Genomic DNA, 18,874 nt, shown 5'->3' with positions numbered 1-18,874 from the left:
TATCTACCCGATTAGTTATTGAAACATATACAGTCAAATCTTGATAAGCGAGAGTTCAGAGGACTGCTTCTTTTTTACCCGTATTTCTCGCTTATGGAGGTTATCAGTTGGGACTGGACAATGGCTCTCGTTTATAGAGGTTTCTCGCTAAGTTATTCAGGTTAGACTGTATTTAAACATTAATATCTCTCATTATACATTTAAATTTGTTATGCTTGTGTAAATTAATTATATATTAAATGTAAATTTTGTACATAAAATACTTAATTATAAATTATATAGTTATAGCTACAGCTTAAATAGTTTTAATTTAATTTTAAATTAGTATTACCTAATTTAGTGCAGTTTGTAAATAAAATTTCAAAGGAAAAACGAAACTTAATTGACCCTAAATTATGAACATAAAAAATATACGATCTTAATATTATTAAGTGCCGCAAATATTGTTTCTAATCTCAAAAAGTTACGTAACTTATAAATATTTTTTAGTTTTATTTCACTAAGAAATAGATATTAAAATTATTACAGCTCTTTTCTCAACTTTAAAAATGAATCTATATTTAAATTAATAATAAAAAATATACAGATTTACATAATATGAACAATAGAAAACATATACAGTGGAACCAAGATAGGCGAGAGTCAAGAGACTTTTTTCTCGCTTACAGAGGTTGTCCGGTGAAACCGAGCAATGACTCTCGCTTGAAGAGGTTTTTTTTTACTTATCTATTTCTCGCTTATCCAGGTTCGAGTGTATCTGTTATAACCAAAACTTCAAAACCCAACTGAATTCCAGTTAACGGTCTTATTTAAAAAAAAAACGGTTACAACGACTACATAATGCCGTTACTTTCAATTTTATACCCGATTTTAATTATTATTTAAATGTAATAATAATATAAATTCAAGTGCGCACGTAAAATGATAAAGCAAAGCTTATTGTGACAAGGGACTAGATAGTATTTGGATAAACAATAATGTATTACATAATTATATTACATTTTTAATATAATTTACATAAATATATAATCTATAGATAAACTAATCAACAAAAGTGAGGCGAAAAAACTTCCCTCAATGTTGTCAATTACAACAGAAATTGACATTACGAAAATCGAATCTCGATGAGACGTCAAATTTGTATCTAAACGTCAAATATTGTATCTGTCAAACACTCTATCTATAGGTTATCTATCTATAGTATATTTGAGTATAAAATATTACAAAATAATACTAGTATAGTCCAACCACGATAACTGTAATTAAATGAAAATAGTAAATGTGAAAGTTTACACATGACAGTTTTAACCGCATTAAAACACAAACAATCAAACTTTATGTCTAAATTTACGTGTTTTTCAAATTATATAATTGTCTGCAGGTGTTTTTGACGCTTTTGGGCATATTTTAGATGTTTAATGAAAGAAATTTGATAAAGCTGTTTAATTTTAAATCCAATTTCTTATTATCGTGGATGGATTGATAAACAAAATTATTATACAAATATCTCTCATAATAAATATAATTTGATTAACATATTCTAAATAGCGTGGGGTTACTTTTTCGTGTTTAAAATTCTGAAACAAAAAGAAATAATTATAAATAATTGTCATAAAACGTACTACATACATTGAAAATGCCAACACCAAAGAGTAAAGTTTTTAAAGTCAACACCGACATCTATTGACGTAAAAGGTAAAGTATTTAAAAGCTAACAGATAACATAATTATTTTAAAAAAAACATGGCTATAACATTACATTTAAAATAATTAAAACTTGTTTTATTTTCTATTAAAATTCGATTATAATTTTATTATTATTTTTATAATTCATTAGAAAGATTAAAAACGTAAATTAGTTCACACAACTTGTACATTTTTCAAGATAAATTGTTAGTATTTTGTCGTAATTTATTAAATTTGAAAACAAGAAAAATAATAGAAAACAATTAGTATGAAACGGAATACACAATGTTAACACACAAATAATAGGCAAAAATACAAGGAAGAGAGGATCCTCTGGAAGACTTTATCCCATTTTGGGGGTCGTTTTACTAAAGAAAACATTAATAGAAAGTACCAGGCGAGCATAAACGTGAAGGAACTAATTATTTAGGCCCCCTTTCCTTATATCCGCCATAGAACCACAAACCCATAAAAAATAATAATTACCTGAAAAGCAGCGTTTCATACTCAAATATGTAAGCATAAAATAAAAGCCAATTTATAATATCTGATTTATTTTGCACTTTGTTAAAAATAGATTAAAAAAACACTATATTCTAATTTAAAAAAGCGCCATCTGTTATTGTTTACTTGTAACTATGTTTTCGCAACTTAATAACAGATGTCGGTAAATGTGTGTTTCTATTGCAATGACGCTTGTATTGACAAATTTCTATCCCTTACATTCTCTTTGACAAAACAGAGACAGTAATATATGTCGACACAAGTACCACAGATAAATAATAAAGCATCTTTATAAGCTTTTACACTATTATTTTTGCAACTAACAAAATACATTGTAAAATATATTTAAATACGTATATATTAACACCTTACTGGTTTTGATTAAATCTGATTTATCATAAATATTTACAATTTTATTTAAAAATAGATCTAATGTATTTTATTACTACTCTTAATTTGTTAAAAAACTACAAACTAGTATTTTTAGAGCTAAGTTAATATTTGGTTATTTTTTTCACCACGGCTACATTCTTAGTTATATTTGTGACGTTTAGTAATTTTATTTTTACAAGAAAATTTTTGCACAGCATTTTATAAAAAACAGATCCATTAATTTCACCAATATTTTTTAACGCCTTGATATTACTTTCCAAGACAGATTATTTTTAAAAAAGACTTATACTGTAAATGTACATAAAAGTTTAATATACTAACAGTGGGTTTCTGAGACCGAAATTCCTGTTTCAAACATATTGTTATCTCTGTTTTGTGAAAGATAATGACAAGGATGACGATATGTTATATACAGAGATTATGGTCTAAAAAACCAACGGAGAAATCTATAAGTTTTTAAATATAACTTCAATGTACAAAGATTTCGAATACAAAGGCCGTTAGATTATAAACTAGCAGCATTTATATGAACATCTAAAGTTCAGTAAGTAATAATAGATATACAATATTTTTTGCATTATACTAACAATTTGTATAGTCCAACAAACTTATTGACCCGGTGGCAATTAATGAAACCAAATGTCAAAAATGTGTCAAAAGGATTTTGTGTACGACAAAGATGTTGTACTTTACCTAATTGTCATGTCGTGTAATGTGTGATTTTACACATTTTTTACCAGAACTGACAGCGAGGGCAGCGCCTCTCACCGAGCCGGATAAGTTCACCGGACTATAGACTATAAATATTTAGTCATGTCTAGGTACATAGACTCGTATGATCTCACCTTCGTGTTTGCGCTGCGAGGGCATGAAGTAGAAGTCTGGCTGTGGGCCCGGCTGTGCCCCCGCGGGGTCTGTGCGCGGTGTTCGCGGACCTCGCGGCAGAGAGTACGCAGATCTCTCTCTCTCCCGACCACCGTATGAACTGAGGACAGAGGTCTCAGTCACGTCAAGTCAGTCAGGTTGTTTTTAATCTATGGTAAGTGACCCCCTAAGGGGTCGCAATCAAACTGTTGAAGTAACCCCTTAGGGGATACAAATATTTCTTTTTGTTGCCAAAGTTATTTTTGATGTAAAAGTAATTTTTAAATATTAGGTCCTTACATATGAAATTGGCGTTTTGTATGGGAGGAAAAAAAGTCGAATATTTTTTAATATAATATATTTAATTAATCAAAGTATGAACCATTATTTTCTATGCACTTTTGCCATCTCATAGGTAGTTCATTGATCCCTTTATTAAAAAAAAACAGTCGGACGGGAATCAATAAAATCTTTGAAGACGATTTGGACTGCCCCATCGGAGTTGAATTTTTTCCCTTGCAAGAAGTTATCCAAATTTCGAAAAAAATGGTAATCTGTTGGAGCAAGGTCCGGGGAGTACGGAGGATGTCTTAGACTTTCCAATTGAAGCTCTTCTAATTTAGTAGCCGTCTGTTACGCAGTGTGTGGTCTAGCGTTGTCGTGAAGCAGCAGTGGCGTGGAGCGATTGACCAGCCTAGGTTGTTTAGCCGCTAGCTTTTCCATCATGGTTTGCAATTGCTGACAATAGACATCAGCCGTAATAGTCTGGCCAGATTTGAGAAAACTGTAATGAACAATACCGGCACTAGTCCACTAAACGCTTACAAGTAACTTTTTTGGGGTTAATTTTCGCTTGGGGCAGGATTTGGCTGGCTGGCCAGGATCCAACCATTGCGCTGAGCGCTTCCGATTATCGTAAAGAACCCATTTTTCATCACAGGTAATGATTCGGTTTAAAATACCTTCATTATTGTGCCGGTTTAGTAATGTAACGCAACAGTCGACGCGCGTTTGCCGGTTTGCTTCAGTCAATTCGTGAGGTACCCACCTTTCAAGCTTTTTAATCTTCCCAATTTGCTTCAAGTGAATTAAAACAGTTTTATCACTAACATCGCAGCCTGCAGCTAGCTCGGACGTGGTTTGCGATGGATCCGCTTCCAAAATAGCCTTCAACTCTTCATTATCAACTTGAGTCTCAGGCCGTCCACGGGGCTTGTTTTGCAGATCGAAATTTCCAGAACGAAAACGTTGAACCAAAAACGAACTGTGTTTTCTTTTGCAACACGACCGCCATACACATCATTCACCCTTCGAGTCGTTTCCGCAGCACTAGTGCCACCGTGGAACTCGTACTCGTAAATAATGCGATATTTTTAGTTTTCCATTTTGTAAAATGAGTGACGCAAACAGAAAAAAACAGAAGAATAAAAACAAACGAATGACGGTCATCGAACCACAGATACATTAGTCTATAGCTGTACAAATTTGAATTTGGAATTCCTTACCAAAGAGGAGAAATTCGTGATTAAATTGGCCAGTACGAAAAACGCCAATTTCATATGTAAGGACCTAATAATAACAAAACCTTTATATTGCGTTTCTTCTTTAAAAACAATTGTCTAAAATTATCAATTAAATTAACATTTTATTTGTTTAATATTTTAAAACAAAAGGATATTTATCTTCGACCGTGACAGGACTCGAACCTGCAATCTTCGGATCCGAAGTCCGACGCCTTATCCATTAGGCCACACGGTCTTGTTGTATTTCATACAAATTAAGTAACACTAGGCTACGTCAACTCTGTGTTATTGATTTTATTAAGAAATAGGTCAATGGGTGGAAATGTCATGCTCACGACACTAATGAGAAATAACACAATAGAGTACAAATCTCCATACTTAGTTATAAGCGTAGACTTGACACTGCTAAAAAAATTATATAATACCTTGTTTTTATGTAAAAAAGTAATCTATATATATAGTCAGAAAGTCGTGTTAGTTACACTATTTATAACTCAAGAACGGCTGAATCGATTTGACTGAAAATTGGTGGGCAGGTAGCTTAGAACCAGGAAACGGACATAGGATCATTTTTACCCCGTTTTTTATTTTTTATTCCGCGCGGACGGAGTCGCGGGTAAAAGCTAGTATTGATATAAATATGTATTTAAATGTTAAAACATGGTTGGTAATTAACCGATGTTTCTAGACCTTTTTTTGCAAACAAAAAAGAAAGAACAAAGATGTATGCTTTATGATAACATTTAACTGTCAGAAAATTTTGATCATCAATTTTAACCATCTTTAGGATCACGTACCATGTACTTCGGAAACAAAAAAAAACGGAACCCTTTTTTCTTTCTCACTTTGTCGGTTCGTCTGTCTGTGTGTCTGTAAGCTGGAATTTATCTTACCTATAAAGAGTCGTTATAACAAAGTAACTCACCCATACTGTCCGCGAGGTCGTTGCAGTGACCTTGTGTCGTGATAAAACTGCGCGCTGAGGTTCCTGCCATTGCCCACAGGAGACCTCGCGCCTTCCCTCCTGTGAATGTTAATCTGAGCACTGCCGTGACCATTGGTTTGTCCATGTCCGTTTTGTCCGTGTCCGTTTTGACTGAGTCCGTTTTGACCGTGTCCGTTTTGACTGTGTCCATTCTGACCGTGACCGTTTTGACCGTGTCCGTTAGTCTGTCGATGTGCACTGTTAGGTCTGGGGGGTGGGGGGCTGGTGGGTCTGGGGGGCGCCCCCCGTGTCTTGACAGTGGAGGTGCTGTTGTTAAATTTATCATTCTCGAAAGGTTCGAAGGCGTAGTTAGTGTTAGCGGCGGAGTAATCTTTCCAAGCGTTGTTCGGTATCAACTGGTCCTGGAAAGAATTATAAAGTTACTGTTATTAGGGAAACTTCTCTTTCTCGTAGTTAGTTCGTATGAAGTAAGTACGTTACCTTGTTCCGCTTGTGATTGGTGGCGGCGAGTGTGCAGGCGGCCTGCAGCAGCGCCAGCAGCAGCAGCGCGGCCACACACCCCGCCACCACGTACAGCCTCCCCGCACCCCCCGACACACCCGACCCCCACCACGCCCCCCGCACCTCCTCCTCCGGCACAGGCCGAGATGACACCACTGGAATTATACCCACCATTACACTTCTGGAGAAGGTAAATGAAAGAAATGGGAGAAATCAAATACACACTCTTTCGAGTCGGACACAATGTTTTTAAATTATTCAAACTTTCGTGAAACATTATCATTAACCCTTCCCTTCCCCAGGCCCCCGGGGGCCCTTCATCAGGGTGAGTGCGCCCTTCATCACTCACCCTAATGAAGAGCCCCCGTAGGGCTCGAAACTAGTCGGTGACGACACCGGATATATAGACGTGAGTGTTTTAGCCGTTTCTATATAAGTTAATCACAATGTTTTCGTATATAGAAGGTTACCAGCTTTAGTTAAAAACCAAGTATTCCCGCTGATATTTTGTACTTACAAGAAGTCATGGCTAGTTATGTCTCAAAAGTGTCACCATTATATGAGCTAATGTGGACTAGAGAAAAGCGTTAAATGTATCCATTAGACGTCTACACCAATACGCTTTCCAATTCATCTTTTTTTTTTAACCGTCGGTTTTCACTATCGAAATATTTGTACGAAAACATTTATTACTAAAATAGATTCGATTTGTTCAATACGAAGTTTGCAGTATTGTCCAAGTTTATAAAACAAGTTTTGTTCATTAGTTTTATAAAAATACTTACAACTGAGAGGTTCAAAGGACAAGAACAAGGGATCGAAGTTGAGGTTTCCAATCCTGCCCTGCAGTAAGGTGTCCTGAACCACGCGCTGCCACTTCTCCATATCGCTCTCCTTGTCGCTCGTGTTGCTGGAGACAGAGACGGCGCTATCCAGAGCACGACTCGACTCCACCCAGTCGGGGTCGATCGTTCGCAGAGTTAAATCTGCTATTATTGCTGACGTTTCGTTTCTAAAAAAAATAATAAAAAATGGGGATTTTCTTCTTCTTTTTTGTATTTTTTTTGTTATTTCCACTTCAGCTCTCTATAGCAGTGATTCTCAACCACTGTGCCGCGGCACTTTTGTGTGCCGCCAAATTTCAAAAGTGTGCCGCCAAATTTTTCAATTAATTTTATACAGTTGATAAACTATTTATGCAGTGTGTTGTAGTAAGTAAATAATTTTTATCTTTTTCTTTGTGTACCGCCAAATTTTGCAACAAAAAAAAGGTTGAGAATCACTGCTCTATAGCAATAAAGAGAACGTCTCCTTGTAGGTACAACTCACTGCATGAATCCATTAAGAAGAAGCGCCTTGTATCCCTTGTTGTTGGCGAGTTCTCTGCCGAGCACGTCAAGCAGCTGTCGGGAGAGGTCCTCGTACTCCTGACTGCCGGCAGCCGGAGGTCGGAAACTCTCCGCCAGACCTTTCACACGCACCAACATGGTGTAGGCCACTTCTCCCGGCACCGCAGCCTCCGTTGTCATCTCTTCCTCCACTGGCTCTGTTGTGTACCGATTTTACGACATGAGTGACTTTTGTACTGCACGATATTGGTTTTCAAAGGGAAAAAAAAGCATAAATTTGTACTGGTGGATAATGACGACTCCAAGAAGTATTATTCGTAGTTTGCAAATATCGTTAGACTACTACTTGAGAAAGATGTATTATTTTGTTTATGAAGTACTAGCTTTTACCCGCGACTCCATCTGCGCGGAATAAAAAAAATGCACACAAGATAAAAAATTCCTATGTCCGTCTCCTAGTTCTAAGCTACCCCCCCCATCAATTTTCAGCTAAATCAGTTCGACCTATCTTGAGTTATAAATAGTGTAACTAACACGACTTTCTTTTATATATACCTATATATATAAATTATTATCTGTTGGAATTAGAAGTTCCGTTTGTAATGTGAATGCAAGTTGTATTATATTTGATATAAGTGAAGCTCTAGATGACATTGAGGACATGTGTTGTACTGACCAGGTCCACAAGGTCGTATACAGACGCGCTCGTCAGTGACGTGCGGCACTCGCTGGTGCTTGCTCATGCGCTTGTTGACGGGGTCAAACCCGCCTCCTTGTGTAGGGAACATCAGGTACAGACACTGAGAGTCCGTGAACGCCAGATCCTGCACACAAACAGAATAAATCAAGAGGATGTTACGAAGTTCTAGAATGCTTTCTTCAACTATTCAAACATAATTAAAAAAATGAACGTATTTCATTTTGGCTTTTCTTTCACCTGAGTGTCTCCGGTGTCGCGTTTTCTCACAAATGAGATGGTGGTGAAGCCGTCCTGCAGCTGTGCGGAGGAGTGCCCCACATCCTGGCGCGAGTCCAGCCGCGGCATGGAGTACCCGCTGAGCCACGCGTCTGACACGAAGGGTCTGCCCGAGCGCGGGTCTACCCAACCCAGCACCGCGTCCGTCTGAGACTGGACAATACCACAGACAACCTTCACATTTTATTATTACTTTGACCGAAAATAGCAAACCCTTTATCGGTTTCTGAGACTTTGTTATGTCTGTTTTTTTTTAAAGATAACGACAGGGATGACGATATGTTTCATACAAGAATTTTGATCTCGGAAACCAACGATTAGTCGAGGACACTGCCAAACACTTAAATTAAAACTAAATAAAGTGTCGTAGAGTTATCAAATTAGGTGATATTGACGCTGTTAAAGTACTTAGTTCTGTCAAAGAATAACTGAAAATAAACTTCGATACATAACAAGACAAGAAAGACAAAATAAAAGATTAAACTCCGACAAGGATCAGATGACGCTTTTCTAACTTTGGGGGTGCAAATAACTTATTATAGTTTAGTACCACTTTTGGTCACCAGGTCATAAACTTTATCGCACTGAAGTCACTAGGGTTTATGAACTATTGCATTTTTGGCACCAGGTCAATTAAAACTGTCACAAAACCCGATTTTTTTAAAATATTCTTACCATTTTTTGATTATTACTAAATCCAATGCCAGTCCACAGTTTGCTATACTTGGTGGTGATGGTAAACTTAATAGAATCCTTCCCTCGTTTGAGTCCCAGATATTCCCACGTGGCGTGATATTCACACGTCTTGTTCTTTGGGTCGCAATCCGCCGGCAACTTCCATTGACCACCACATTTATCTTCTAGAGGGAGAAGACCGCCCATTGATGATGACTTTGTCTCCTCTGGAAAGTATGTATTATTACGAACAATTGTTAATGTTTTTTTTTTTAACTTAAGTAACAAAGTACTCAATTTTTTTAATTTTTTTTTATTTTTATAAGAGAAGGGGGCAAAAGAGCAGCGGGAACACCAAGGTGTTCATCGACGCCCATGGACATCTGCAATACCAGAGGAATCGCAAATGCGTTGCCGGCCTTTGAGATGGTGATACGCTCGCTTCTTGAAGGAGGAGTTTTAGAGATAATTTATAGATTAAAAAAACTTATATATTCTTTTTCGCCTCTTTTACAATTACTTGTTTATATACTGTCCAAAAACCAGTAGGTAAAGTGTTGAAGTCCCGTCTACTGTTGTGTCGTGTGAGAGCACTGACCGAAGAAGTTAATGTTGGTGACCCCGCGCTGTCCGTGTCCGTGGTACTTGAGCTCGTCAGGACGGTAGAAGTCTCCGAGCTGAGAGTTCTCTTGTCCGTGCGCCCAAATTACATGCATCTCATCGTCTACTATAGAGTGGTCTGTCGGCTCCTTCGCCTGGAACAATCATATTTATTTAAAAAAAAGTGGAATAGATTATTTACTACTGCTGAAGGACATAACTAACACTCATATATATTTTTTTTATAAATAGATGAGAAGGTGTCAATGGAACTCAAAGAAATTTTAAGCAATTTCAGTATTTTTATACAGTGTCCATCATTTGGTAGCAAAAAGTAGGGATATGAAATATTGAACAACTGACTTCAAAATGTCTTTCAGTAAAACTACATGAAATAGCGAAGATAAAACATTTCCTACCTTTATTTTTCTCCTGAACATGATTGTAGTGACGCCATTCTCCTCGAAGCCGGACGCTGCTGTGACGTCATCGTGTCCGCCCCAGAAAGTGTCCACTCGTGGAGTCGACCTAAGTAGATAATTAATTAAAGAGCTTAAAGATCTATTTGCTCTGATTGTTAGGTACAAATCGATGTTAAGTTTTTTCATTCCATCAATCAAAAGTTTTTCATAATTTGTACTAGATGGCGTTATCCTTAATTTTAAAATAAACAATAAAATTTTTGGTTCTAGTCAGAAATAATATGTTTAAGTCACCAATCTATATATATAAAAGAAAGTCGTGTTAGTTACACTATTTATAACTCAAGAACGGCTGAATCGATTTGACTGAAAATTGGTGGGCAGGTAGCTTAGAACCAGGAAACGGACATAGGATAATTTTTACCCCGTTTTCTATTTTTTCATTCCGCGCGGACGGAGTCGCGGGTAAAAGCTAGTTCTTGATAAAAATAAAGTTTAAATTGCTTACATTGTTTAAAACTTACCTATCCCTTGTATAATAATCTAATACTCTATGGTAGCTCCCTCTAGCGGTACCAATGACGAGATCAGTGCAGTCCATGCCGTTGAAGTCGAACTTGGGAGCGTATTCGTGATCTGGGAAATATCCTGCAAATATCGCTCTTATGGTTACACTACGTACTGATGTCCGATACACTGAGCATGTTTAGTTTAAAGTTAATGTACAGTTTAGTATGTTATGTACAAGAAAAGGTCTTACAATTGTACAGAGAGAGAGAGAGAGAGAGAAATGTAATTTTAGTACGAGAGAATTACGTTAAGAAACTGCTTTAGTGTCTTAAATCTCTGAATACGTTATGTACCGCGGGTTTCTGAGACCAAGATCTCAGTGTAAAACATATTGTTATCTCTGTTTTTACAAAGATAAAGACAGGGATGACGATATTTTAATATGCCTTAGAAACCCACGGTTAGTGTTATTTAAGAGAGAAGAAAATGACAAATGTTTTACTCGATTTTTCCCAATTTTAATAAGAAAAAAGAATTTGAATAGATAGTACCTCTAAAGAGTTGGATGAAATAATAAAAAGCCTTGGTTTCAAAAAACTCAGACTGAGGCTTTAATATATGAAATGCCGCCATCTATTGTCTGCGTTTTAAAACAATCTACAAACAGTGGACCTAGCAAGGATACTTGTGACAATCGTCTTCGTATCGTCATCTTCAATTATAAACTATCGCCTGCAACTAGGGTTGCCAGGTCGCCAAACCTACAAGCCGGTCAGACCAGCCAGTTTGGCCGGACATTTGGGTAGAAAGGTCGGACATCCTATATTATTTAGGATTTTGTCTCAGTATTAATAGGTACACTCTCGTTTGGGAAATGTAAAAAGCGTAACAAAAGCCGTGACAGCGTTTATTTTAGCCGGACACGCAATCAAAAAGCCTACCTATGTCCGGCTTTATCGGCGGCAACTTTGTCCACGCGGCATTAAAAAACTTAATAATTAGTATTTTGTATGTATTTTCCACACTTGTGCTAAATTGCAACAATATTCGTTGAGCCATTCCGGAGATACACTCAAACAAACATCCATACATCAAAACTTTCTCATTTGTAATATCAGATTTAATATAAATTTTATTGTTAAAGATATAATGGCGATTACCATAAATATACTTTTAGGCCCAGAGTTCAACATCCAAAAATTATGTATAATTTCATAGCGTAACATATTATTTGAAGTATGTTTCACAAGTAATGAAAAGATAGTTGTTACTTTTCCCGCGCAATTCTACTCTATTTGTTTTACTATCATTTTATATATTTAAATGAAGACCATTACGACACCTTTGATAGCATTCAAAGGTTAAAAATATATAGTAATTATTCGTCATAAAATGTATTAAATTTACAGTATTATATGTACAATTTATAGGTTATTAGTTGAAACGAAATGAAAATTACGAGAGATGATAAGATTAAAAGAATATAATTAAAGAAGTATTAAGAAGGATAGAGATGGAGAATAGGAAAGAAGGAAACAGAAGACAGCCGGAACCTGAAAGTGCGTAAACAAGCACAATAAAAGCAAAAGCTTTTGTAAATTAAGTAAATACTAAATAGATATAAAGCTTGTGTAAAGATGTATAAGGTAATTTTTTCTCTGATATTAATTTACATAAATAATTATAAATACTGTAAATATTTATATAAATATACACTTTATATAATTATTAATAATTAATGCAGATTGTTAATTATTGTTTATATACAAACATATTAGAAATTTTATGTAAATGTGTTAAATATTAAGATGTTACTCTTATTTAGTACCAATTTAAATTCAATATTTCAAGACAAATTGTAATTTTAAGTTTTATTTATTTTTATCATGATATTTGAGGTTAAAAAGAAATTAACTTCTAAAATAAATAAATTAAATTGAGTTAATATTTACTAATATAAAGTGTTAAATAGGCATTTATAATATTATACAGATCGCATATAAGGCAAAGCGGTTACGATACCTGATTCATCCGAGAGTCCTTTAACTAGTAAGTTTTCCATGTCCTCCTCCGATCCTGGTTCCGGTTCCGGGTTTGGTTCCGGTTCCAAACTCGGTTCCGGAGTAGGTTCCGGTTCGGAACTCGGTTCAGGAGTGGGTTCAGGTTCGGATGCGGGTTCGGAAGAGAGCTTAGGCTCAGGTTTAGGTTCCGAGGACGGCTCTGGTTCGGACTTAGGTTCCGATGAGGGCTCTGGTTCCGATTTGGGTTCTGAATTGGGTTCTGAATTAGGTTCTGAAGTCGGTTCTGGCTCGGATTTCGGTTCGGGCGTAGGTTCTGGTTCTGATTTAGGCTCAGGAGTAGGTTCGGGTTCGGATTTGGGTTCAGGGATAGGTTCAGGTGTTGATTTAGGACCATCTTTGGGTTCACGATTATTTTTTGTTTGATTATGCGACGCGGACCCCGGCAATGGTTGTGGTTCCGATTTAGGCTCGGGAGAAGGTTCTGGTACGGATTTTGGTTCGGGTGTCGGTTCTGGTTCCGATTTCGGTTCCGATTTCGGTTCGGGTGTCGGTTCCGGTTCGGATTTAGGTTCAGGAGTTGGTTGCGATTTCGATTTAGGTTCGGGTGTAGGTTCAAGTTGTGATTGAGGTTTTGCCGATTCGGTTTTAACATTAATTTGCGCTAATTGTTTAGATTTCGGTACGAATTTAGATTTGGGTCTGGGTTTAGGAGTAGATTGCGGTTCTAACTTGGGTTCTAATGTTGGTTCCGGTACGGAATCCGGCTCGGGGGCTGGTTCCGGTACCGGAGTCGAAATGGGTACGGGATTGGAATCGTTTTGTCTTTTTGTCGGTTCGGTATCTGTAAAAATAATGCAACCATGCGGAATTATATTTACAAATAGTAAAGTCCAGCGGCGTTAGCGTACGGAATACGACATTTGTGAGTGTTTGTGTGCGTCTGTGCGTGTGTTTGTATTGCTGGTGTGTTAGCACGAGTGTTGGTATTATTTTGTGCTTTCTGTGCATTTATTTATGTAGTTACTCACTGGTTACATCTTGAGCAGCTCTCGGTTTTCTTCCTGCAATTAATATATTTATAATATCATAACCTAACCTAATTATTTAAAGATAAAAGATAATTCAATATACTGCATGATAATACGCACATAGACGCACAGTTTCTACCTAGAATTGATTAAAAATTATTATAAATACGTGAATTTTCGATTAAACCTTACCCTTTGAGCTGGAGACTTGGTATGACACACTAGTTGTGACAGTGACATTTTCACCCAAGTTCTTTATATCCATTCCATCTAAGAAAAGCATGGCGACCCGTTTATTTCTGTTATCATTCTCAACAGTCGGTTCCGGTTCCGGTTTGTTGTTTGGTTCTGCTTTCGGTTCAGATGTCGGTTCTGGTTTAGGTTCAGCACTTGGCTCGGGTTCGGACTTTGGTTCCGCACTTGGTTCGGGTTCGGACTTTGGTTCCGCGCTTGGTTCGGGTTCCGACTTCGGTTCCGCACTTGGTTCGGGTTCGGACTTTAGTTCCGAACTGGGTTCCGGTTCGGATTTAGGTTCCGGACTGGGTTCCGGTTCCGACTTAGGCTCGACGCTCTGTCCAGGTTCGGACTTCGGTTCAGGTTCAGGTAACGGTTCCGGTTTTTGTGTGCTTGCTGGAATTATTGAAAAGATAGTCTATATACTCTTAATATTATAAGTTAGTTCATTCAAGTATACATACTAATGTCAGTGTTACTTAGAACTTTATCCGAATTAAAAGTGTCCCTCACACTCTTGAAGTATAAAATATTAAGTAATACTTACTAGTTTGGTCTGGAGGTGGTCCTAAAACTGGGAAGTTCTTGCATTGCTTGGTCAAACCACGCGGTCTCCATCCAATGCCTGCAGACAAAATTAATATTGCCTGTTACTTAGATAGCGAGAGAATAGATATATAACAATAATATAACTCACGCCCGTAACCTAAAGAAGTAGGCAGAGATCACGGATCTCCATTTGTCGAGGTTCTGACACCTCTCTCGCTTCTTCTACATTCAAACATCTACATAAATGCACGTTGTTTTCGGGTGCTCTTATATGTTACAACGAGATCATAAATTATGACATTTTATAATCAGGCTAGGAATTATTTATGTAGTTTTATGTACCTGCATATGAAGTGCCATTGACAATCATTACGAATTCAATCTCCTTGGAATCCTTGAGTATTCGCCAGTAAAGAGCAAACTGCTTGGACAGTTCCTTTTTAGTATAAAGTGCTAAGTCGATAGCCTTGTCTTTCCATGGTGACTCTGAGAACAAAGGTATATTGTTAAAAACATTATAATTTGTACTAAAATAAGGAAATTCGTTGAAAAAAAAACTAATTTTGTATTGATGTTTTCAGTCTAAAATCGTTAACTTCAGTATTCCGTATTTAAATTGACTCTCTTCTTTTAAATAAATCAGCGAGTCTAGACAATGTAACTATCTACTATCATCATCATCAACCTGCCCTTATCCCTATGGAGGGTCGGCACAGTATGTACTACTCCTCCATACATCTCTATCAGCCGTCATATCTGAATTTACCCCCTTCTTACGCATATCCTCTTTCACACAATCAATCCATACTTTCTTTGGTCTTCCTCTACCTTTATATCCATCCACATTCAATCTCATTACTTTTTTGTTTATGTGATTATCATCCCTCCGCATAACATGTCCAAACCACGCTAACCTTCTGCTCCTCAATTTCTCGATAACTGGCGCTACTTTCAAACTTCCTCTGATATGCACATTAACTATCTACTATCTATTGTCAAAATATATAGTAAAAATAAGTTACATGCACGTAACATATAGAAAGTTATTGTCACTTCAATACATTTTTGACTTTTCGCTTATCAAACGTTACTTTTTCTAGTCCCCCAGGAACGAATACTTGCCCTGTGGTTGTTTTAACTTTATATGTCGCGCCAAAGCATGAAAATTTTATTTTGCAATCGAGCGATATTCCGTGTTTTAATAAAGGTCGTATATACTTACTCTTGTTACATCCCTTGCCGTAGAAGCCATGTGGGCAGTAACACAGTTTGCTGGGAGGCTCAACTGAGGCAATATCTAAACACTTCCCTCGCAACCCGCACTCGCCATCCTCCGAACATTCATCCGCGAACTGGCATCGGGGGCCATAGTGCGCTTTGTGACACTTGCAGCGACCGAGGATGTGGAAACCGTGACCCGAACATGTCTCGTGGAATTTCTTGCCTGGAAACCGTAGAATTCGACTGTGACTCACCACCTTATAATATATAAAGACGTAGAACATAGTCTAGAAGAACACATAGGGTGCTTACTAACTTTTTTTTTAATTCCTCGCGGACAGAGTCGCGGGCACTACTATTAGATGTACGTTATAATAAACTTACGATCGACTATATCAATATCAGCGCACGACCAGAAGCGATATGTGGGCCCCCACTCGCCGGCCTCTCTCTGCAGCTGAAGTGTGCAGTTTTCACACGTGAAGTCACTAGGGAGACGCACTTCGTACTTCTGGGCGCTAATAATAAATAAGTAACTTTAATCAAACTGCCGTATTTAGTCACTAAAGAAGTTCTTAGTCTAGTTTTATACTTCCGAATCTATACTAAGGAGATCGCTTAACTTTTCTGTGTCTGGCGTCTTCGTATGTGAAATAAGATCATGTTTCGTGTCTGATTTCCAAATTAGGTATCGAAATATTTTATTATTAAAAAAATACTTGTTTTAAATTTTTTTCACTATTTACTTAACTTCATTACTCGTATACTTGTAACGTTTAATAACTCACGTGACGTCATCTCTCACAAACTCTGTTCCTCCGGCCCTCGGTGTGAGATCTAATACGGGTCTTTCCAAGTCATCCAGTATTCTCAAACTGAACCCTCCCTTGAAATTAGAATAAAAAAATTAAAATAATTTCAAAAAGTTGCGCCCAACGTGGGGCTCGAACCCACGACCCTGAGATTAAGAGTCTCATGCTCTACCGACTGAGCTAGCCGGGCTTATGGACGATTGTGTGAAATTAAAAAATGCTTACTTTATGAGCATATGCCAAATGCCAATGAACTGTAAAAGTTGAACCTGCTAAAAAAGATGTTTTTAATGATCCTGAAACAAAACAAAACATATTACAAAAAAAAACAAAACAAATACATACAAAACGTCTCCAACTTTTTTTTAAATTTAAAAACTAGGTGTCATAGTTGTTCAAAAAACCTGTTCTAGTTTGCACAATAAAACTAATAGATAAGCGCCATCTATTGCTTGCAATATACATTGTTACTAGCTACTTAAAATTTAAAGAACAATACGAAATGTAAGGTGACATCAACACCTAAAGATAATTTCCACCAAAGTACATATACCTATAAATGGGAGCATGAGAAAGTTTAGATAAACAAATAGATTCGATGTGTACAAAATTAAATAGTCTTACAAAACTTAATGTTGGAAAAAACGAAATTTAGTGTCAACAAAATATTTTGCAAAAAATAAATGGATGAAAAAGTATTTTTACCAAAGAATTTCTACTAAAAGAGATCTTCGACCGTGACAGGACTCGAACCTGCAATCTTCGGATCCGAAGTCCGACGCCTTATCCATTAGGCCACACGGTCTAGTGACGTAATGATAGACAATAAAACACTGGGTTTAAATGGAATGCGCGCGCATAAGTTTTCAAAATGTTAATACAAAAAAAACTTGATATTTTCAGAATATGACTTTATTTTTATTTAGGCTGTCGTAGTGAAATATTATGCGTCATTTTAACACATAACTAAAAGATGTAAGAACACTAAACATCCCTGAAAAACGTACAATTAACGAAAACACATACGGCGTTTGACGTAGTATGGATCTCCAATTCAACCTTTTAAAGGTTTATTTAGATAAAAATGTCACCAGTCTTTGGATATCTCAACAAAATGTTTTGATAACATCAAACATAAGTTATAAACAGTTTTCTATAAATTAATTCGAGTTTAATCTATTAATTTGGCAATTTAAAATTTATTCGAACGACATTTAAGAATACTGGTCTGTGACTAATGTAACATAACGACTTCCCGCGCAGGAAATTAAAAAAAATAAATTTCCTGCACACAATGTTTTTATTGTGAAACATATATTCGAAGGCTGAGAAGTTGACAATTAAAAAAAACTTAATAATAAAAATACGAAATTATACAAATCAAGAAACTTTAAAATCTGCTAAAGAACCGAACGAACACATATTTTTAGAGCATTTAAAGATAATAAAATTAAAAATAATTCGCAGCCGGTAGGATTCGAACCTACGCTCCCAGAGGGAATCTGATTTCGAGTCAGACGCCTTAACCACTCGGCCACGACTGCTTATCTTGCTTCAACGAAATAATTGTTTTAACACAACAAAAAATCATAAAATACATACCCTTGGGCATACCACAAGGTGGTTTCGTTCTAGAATTATCTAGAAAGTCTAGATCCAATCTTCTCGCTGGCGGGTATGTTAGGGCAACATGACCTAAAGCATAGTCCAAAAGTGTCACTATCACAAACAGACATAATCGTGACATATTGTTATTTTTTTTTCCTCGCTCGTCACAAACTTTGTCACATCTACGTCCTGCACATATTCACGTCACTTGTCACTTGTCACTTCACGTTTATGTTCATTTTCATTTCATACACTCGACTCTGTAACAATCAAATAAAAAAATATTAACAAAATGTAACTCAAGCCAGGTGAAGTTGTAAATGCCTTTTCAAGGCAAACAATGATAATTCAGTGACAAAAAAAAAAAGTCGAATTGATAACCTCCTTCTTTTTGAAGTCGACTAAAAACAGTCTGGACGAAGAGTCCGAAGAAGAAGTAAGAAGTTGTTGCA

General features: G+C 36.6%; 1 protein-coding gene and 4 non-coding genes across 5 annotated transcripts; all 5 read right to left on the bottom strand.

Annotated features, from left to right (window-relative positions):
* Positions 1-3,255: 3,255 nt before the first annotated feature.
* On the bottom strand, positions 3,256-18,678 carry LOC106710530. The gene is made up of 21 exons (XM_045684211.1): positions 18,417-18,678; positions 17,040-17,110; positions 16,791-16,888; positions 16,387-16,520; positions 16,004-16,225; positions 15,124-15,267; positions 14,780-14,857; positions 14,191-14,628; positions 13,999-14,031; positions 12,972-13,811; positions 10,964-11,087; positions 10,437-10,545; positions 10,016-10,172; positions 9,418-9,644; positions 8,704-8,895; positions 8,443-8,590; positions 7,747-7,963; positions 7,203-7,429; positions 6,397-6,572; positions 5,896-6,317; positions 3,256-3,568 (listed from the first exon to the last, which is right to left on the bottom strand). Exons 1-21 carry the CDS (start codon positions 18,559-18,561, stop codon positions 3,391-3,393), a joined length of 4,380 nt encoding a protein of 1,459 aa, XP_045540167.1. The 5' UTR covers positions 18,562-18,678; the 3' UTR covers positions 3,256-3,390.
* Trnar-ucg lies at positions 5,133-5,205 on the bottom strand. The gene has a single exon. It is a non-coding gene; the product is annotated as a tRNA-Arg (tRNA).
* Positions 16,932-17,004, bottom strand: Trnak-cuu. The gene has a single exon. It is a non-coding gene; the product is annotated as a tRNA-Lys (tRNA).
* Positions 17,547-17,619, bottom strand: Trnar-ucg. Its single transcript has one exon. It is a non-coding gene; the product is annotated as a tRNA-Arg (tRNA).
* Positions 18,277-18,358, bottom strand: Trnas-cga. The gene has a single exon. It is a non-coding gene; the product is annotated as a tRNA-Ser (tRNA).
* Positions 18,679-18,874: the final 196 nt, after the last annotated feature.

The sequence above is a fragment of the Papilio machaon genome, chromosome 25, assembly GCF_912999745.1.
Source record: "Papilio machaon chromosome 25, ilPapMach1.1, whole genome shotgun sequence".
NCBI classification, from domain to species: domain Eukaryota; kingdom Metazoa; phylum Arthropoda; class Insecta; order Lepidoptera; family Papilionidae; genus Papilio; species Papilio machaon.
Note: the sequence above shows the minus strand (reverse complement) of the source record. Positions and strands in the feature narration are given on the sequence as shown.

Excerpts from the sequence above, each read along its gene's own strand:
- LOC106710530 (XM_045684211.1), bottom strand. The coding sequence starts at position 18,561 with ATGTCACGATTATGTCTGTTTGTGATAGTGACACTTTTGGACTATGCT. Across the intron at positions 16,889-17,039 it reads ATTTGGCATATGCTCATAAA|GGAGGGTTCAGTTTGAGAAT; the intron begins GTAAGCATTTTT and ends TCTAATTTCAAG. Across the intron at positions 6,573-7,202 it reads GTCCTTTGAACCTCTCAGTT|TGGTGTCATCTCGGCCTGTG; the intron begins GTAAGTATTTTT and ends GTATAATTCCAG.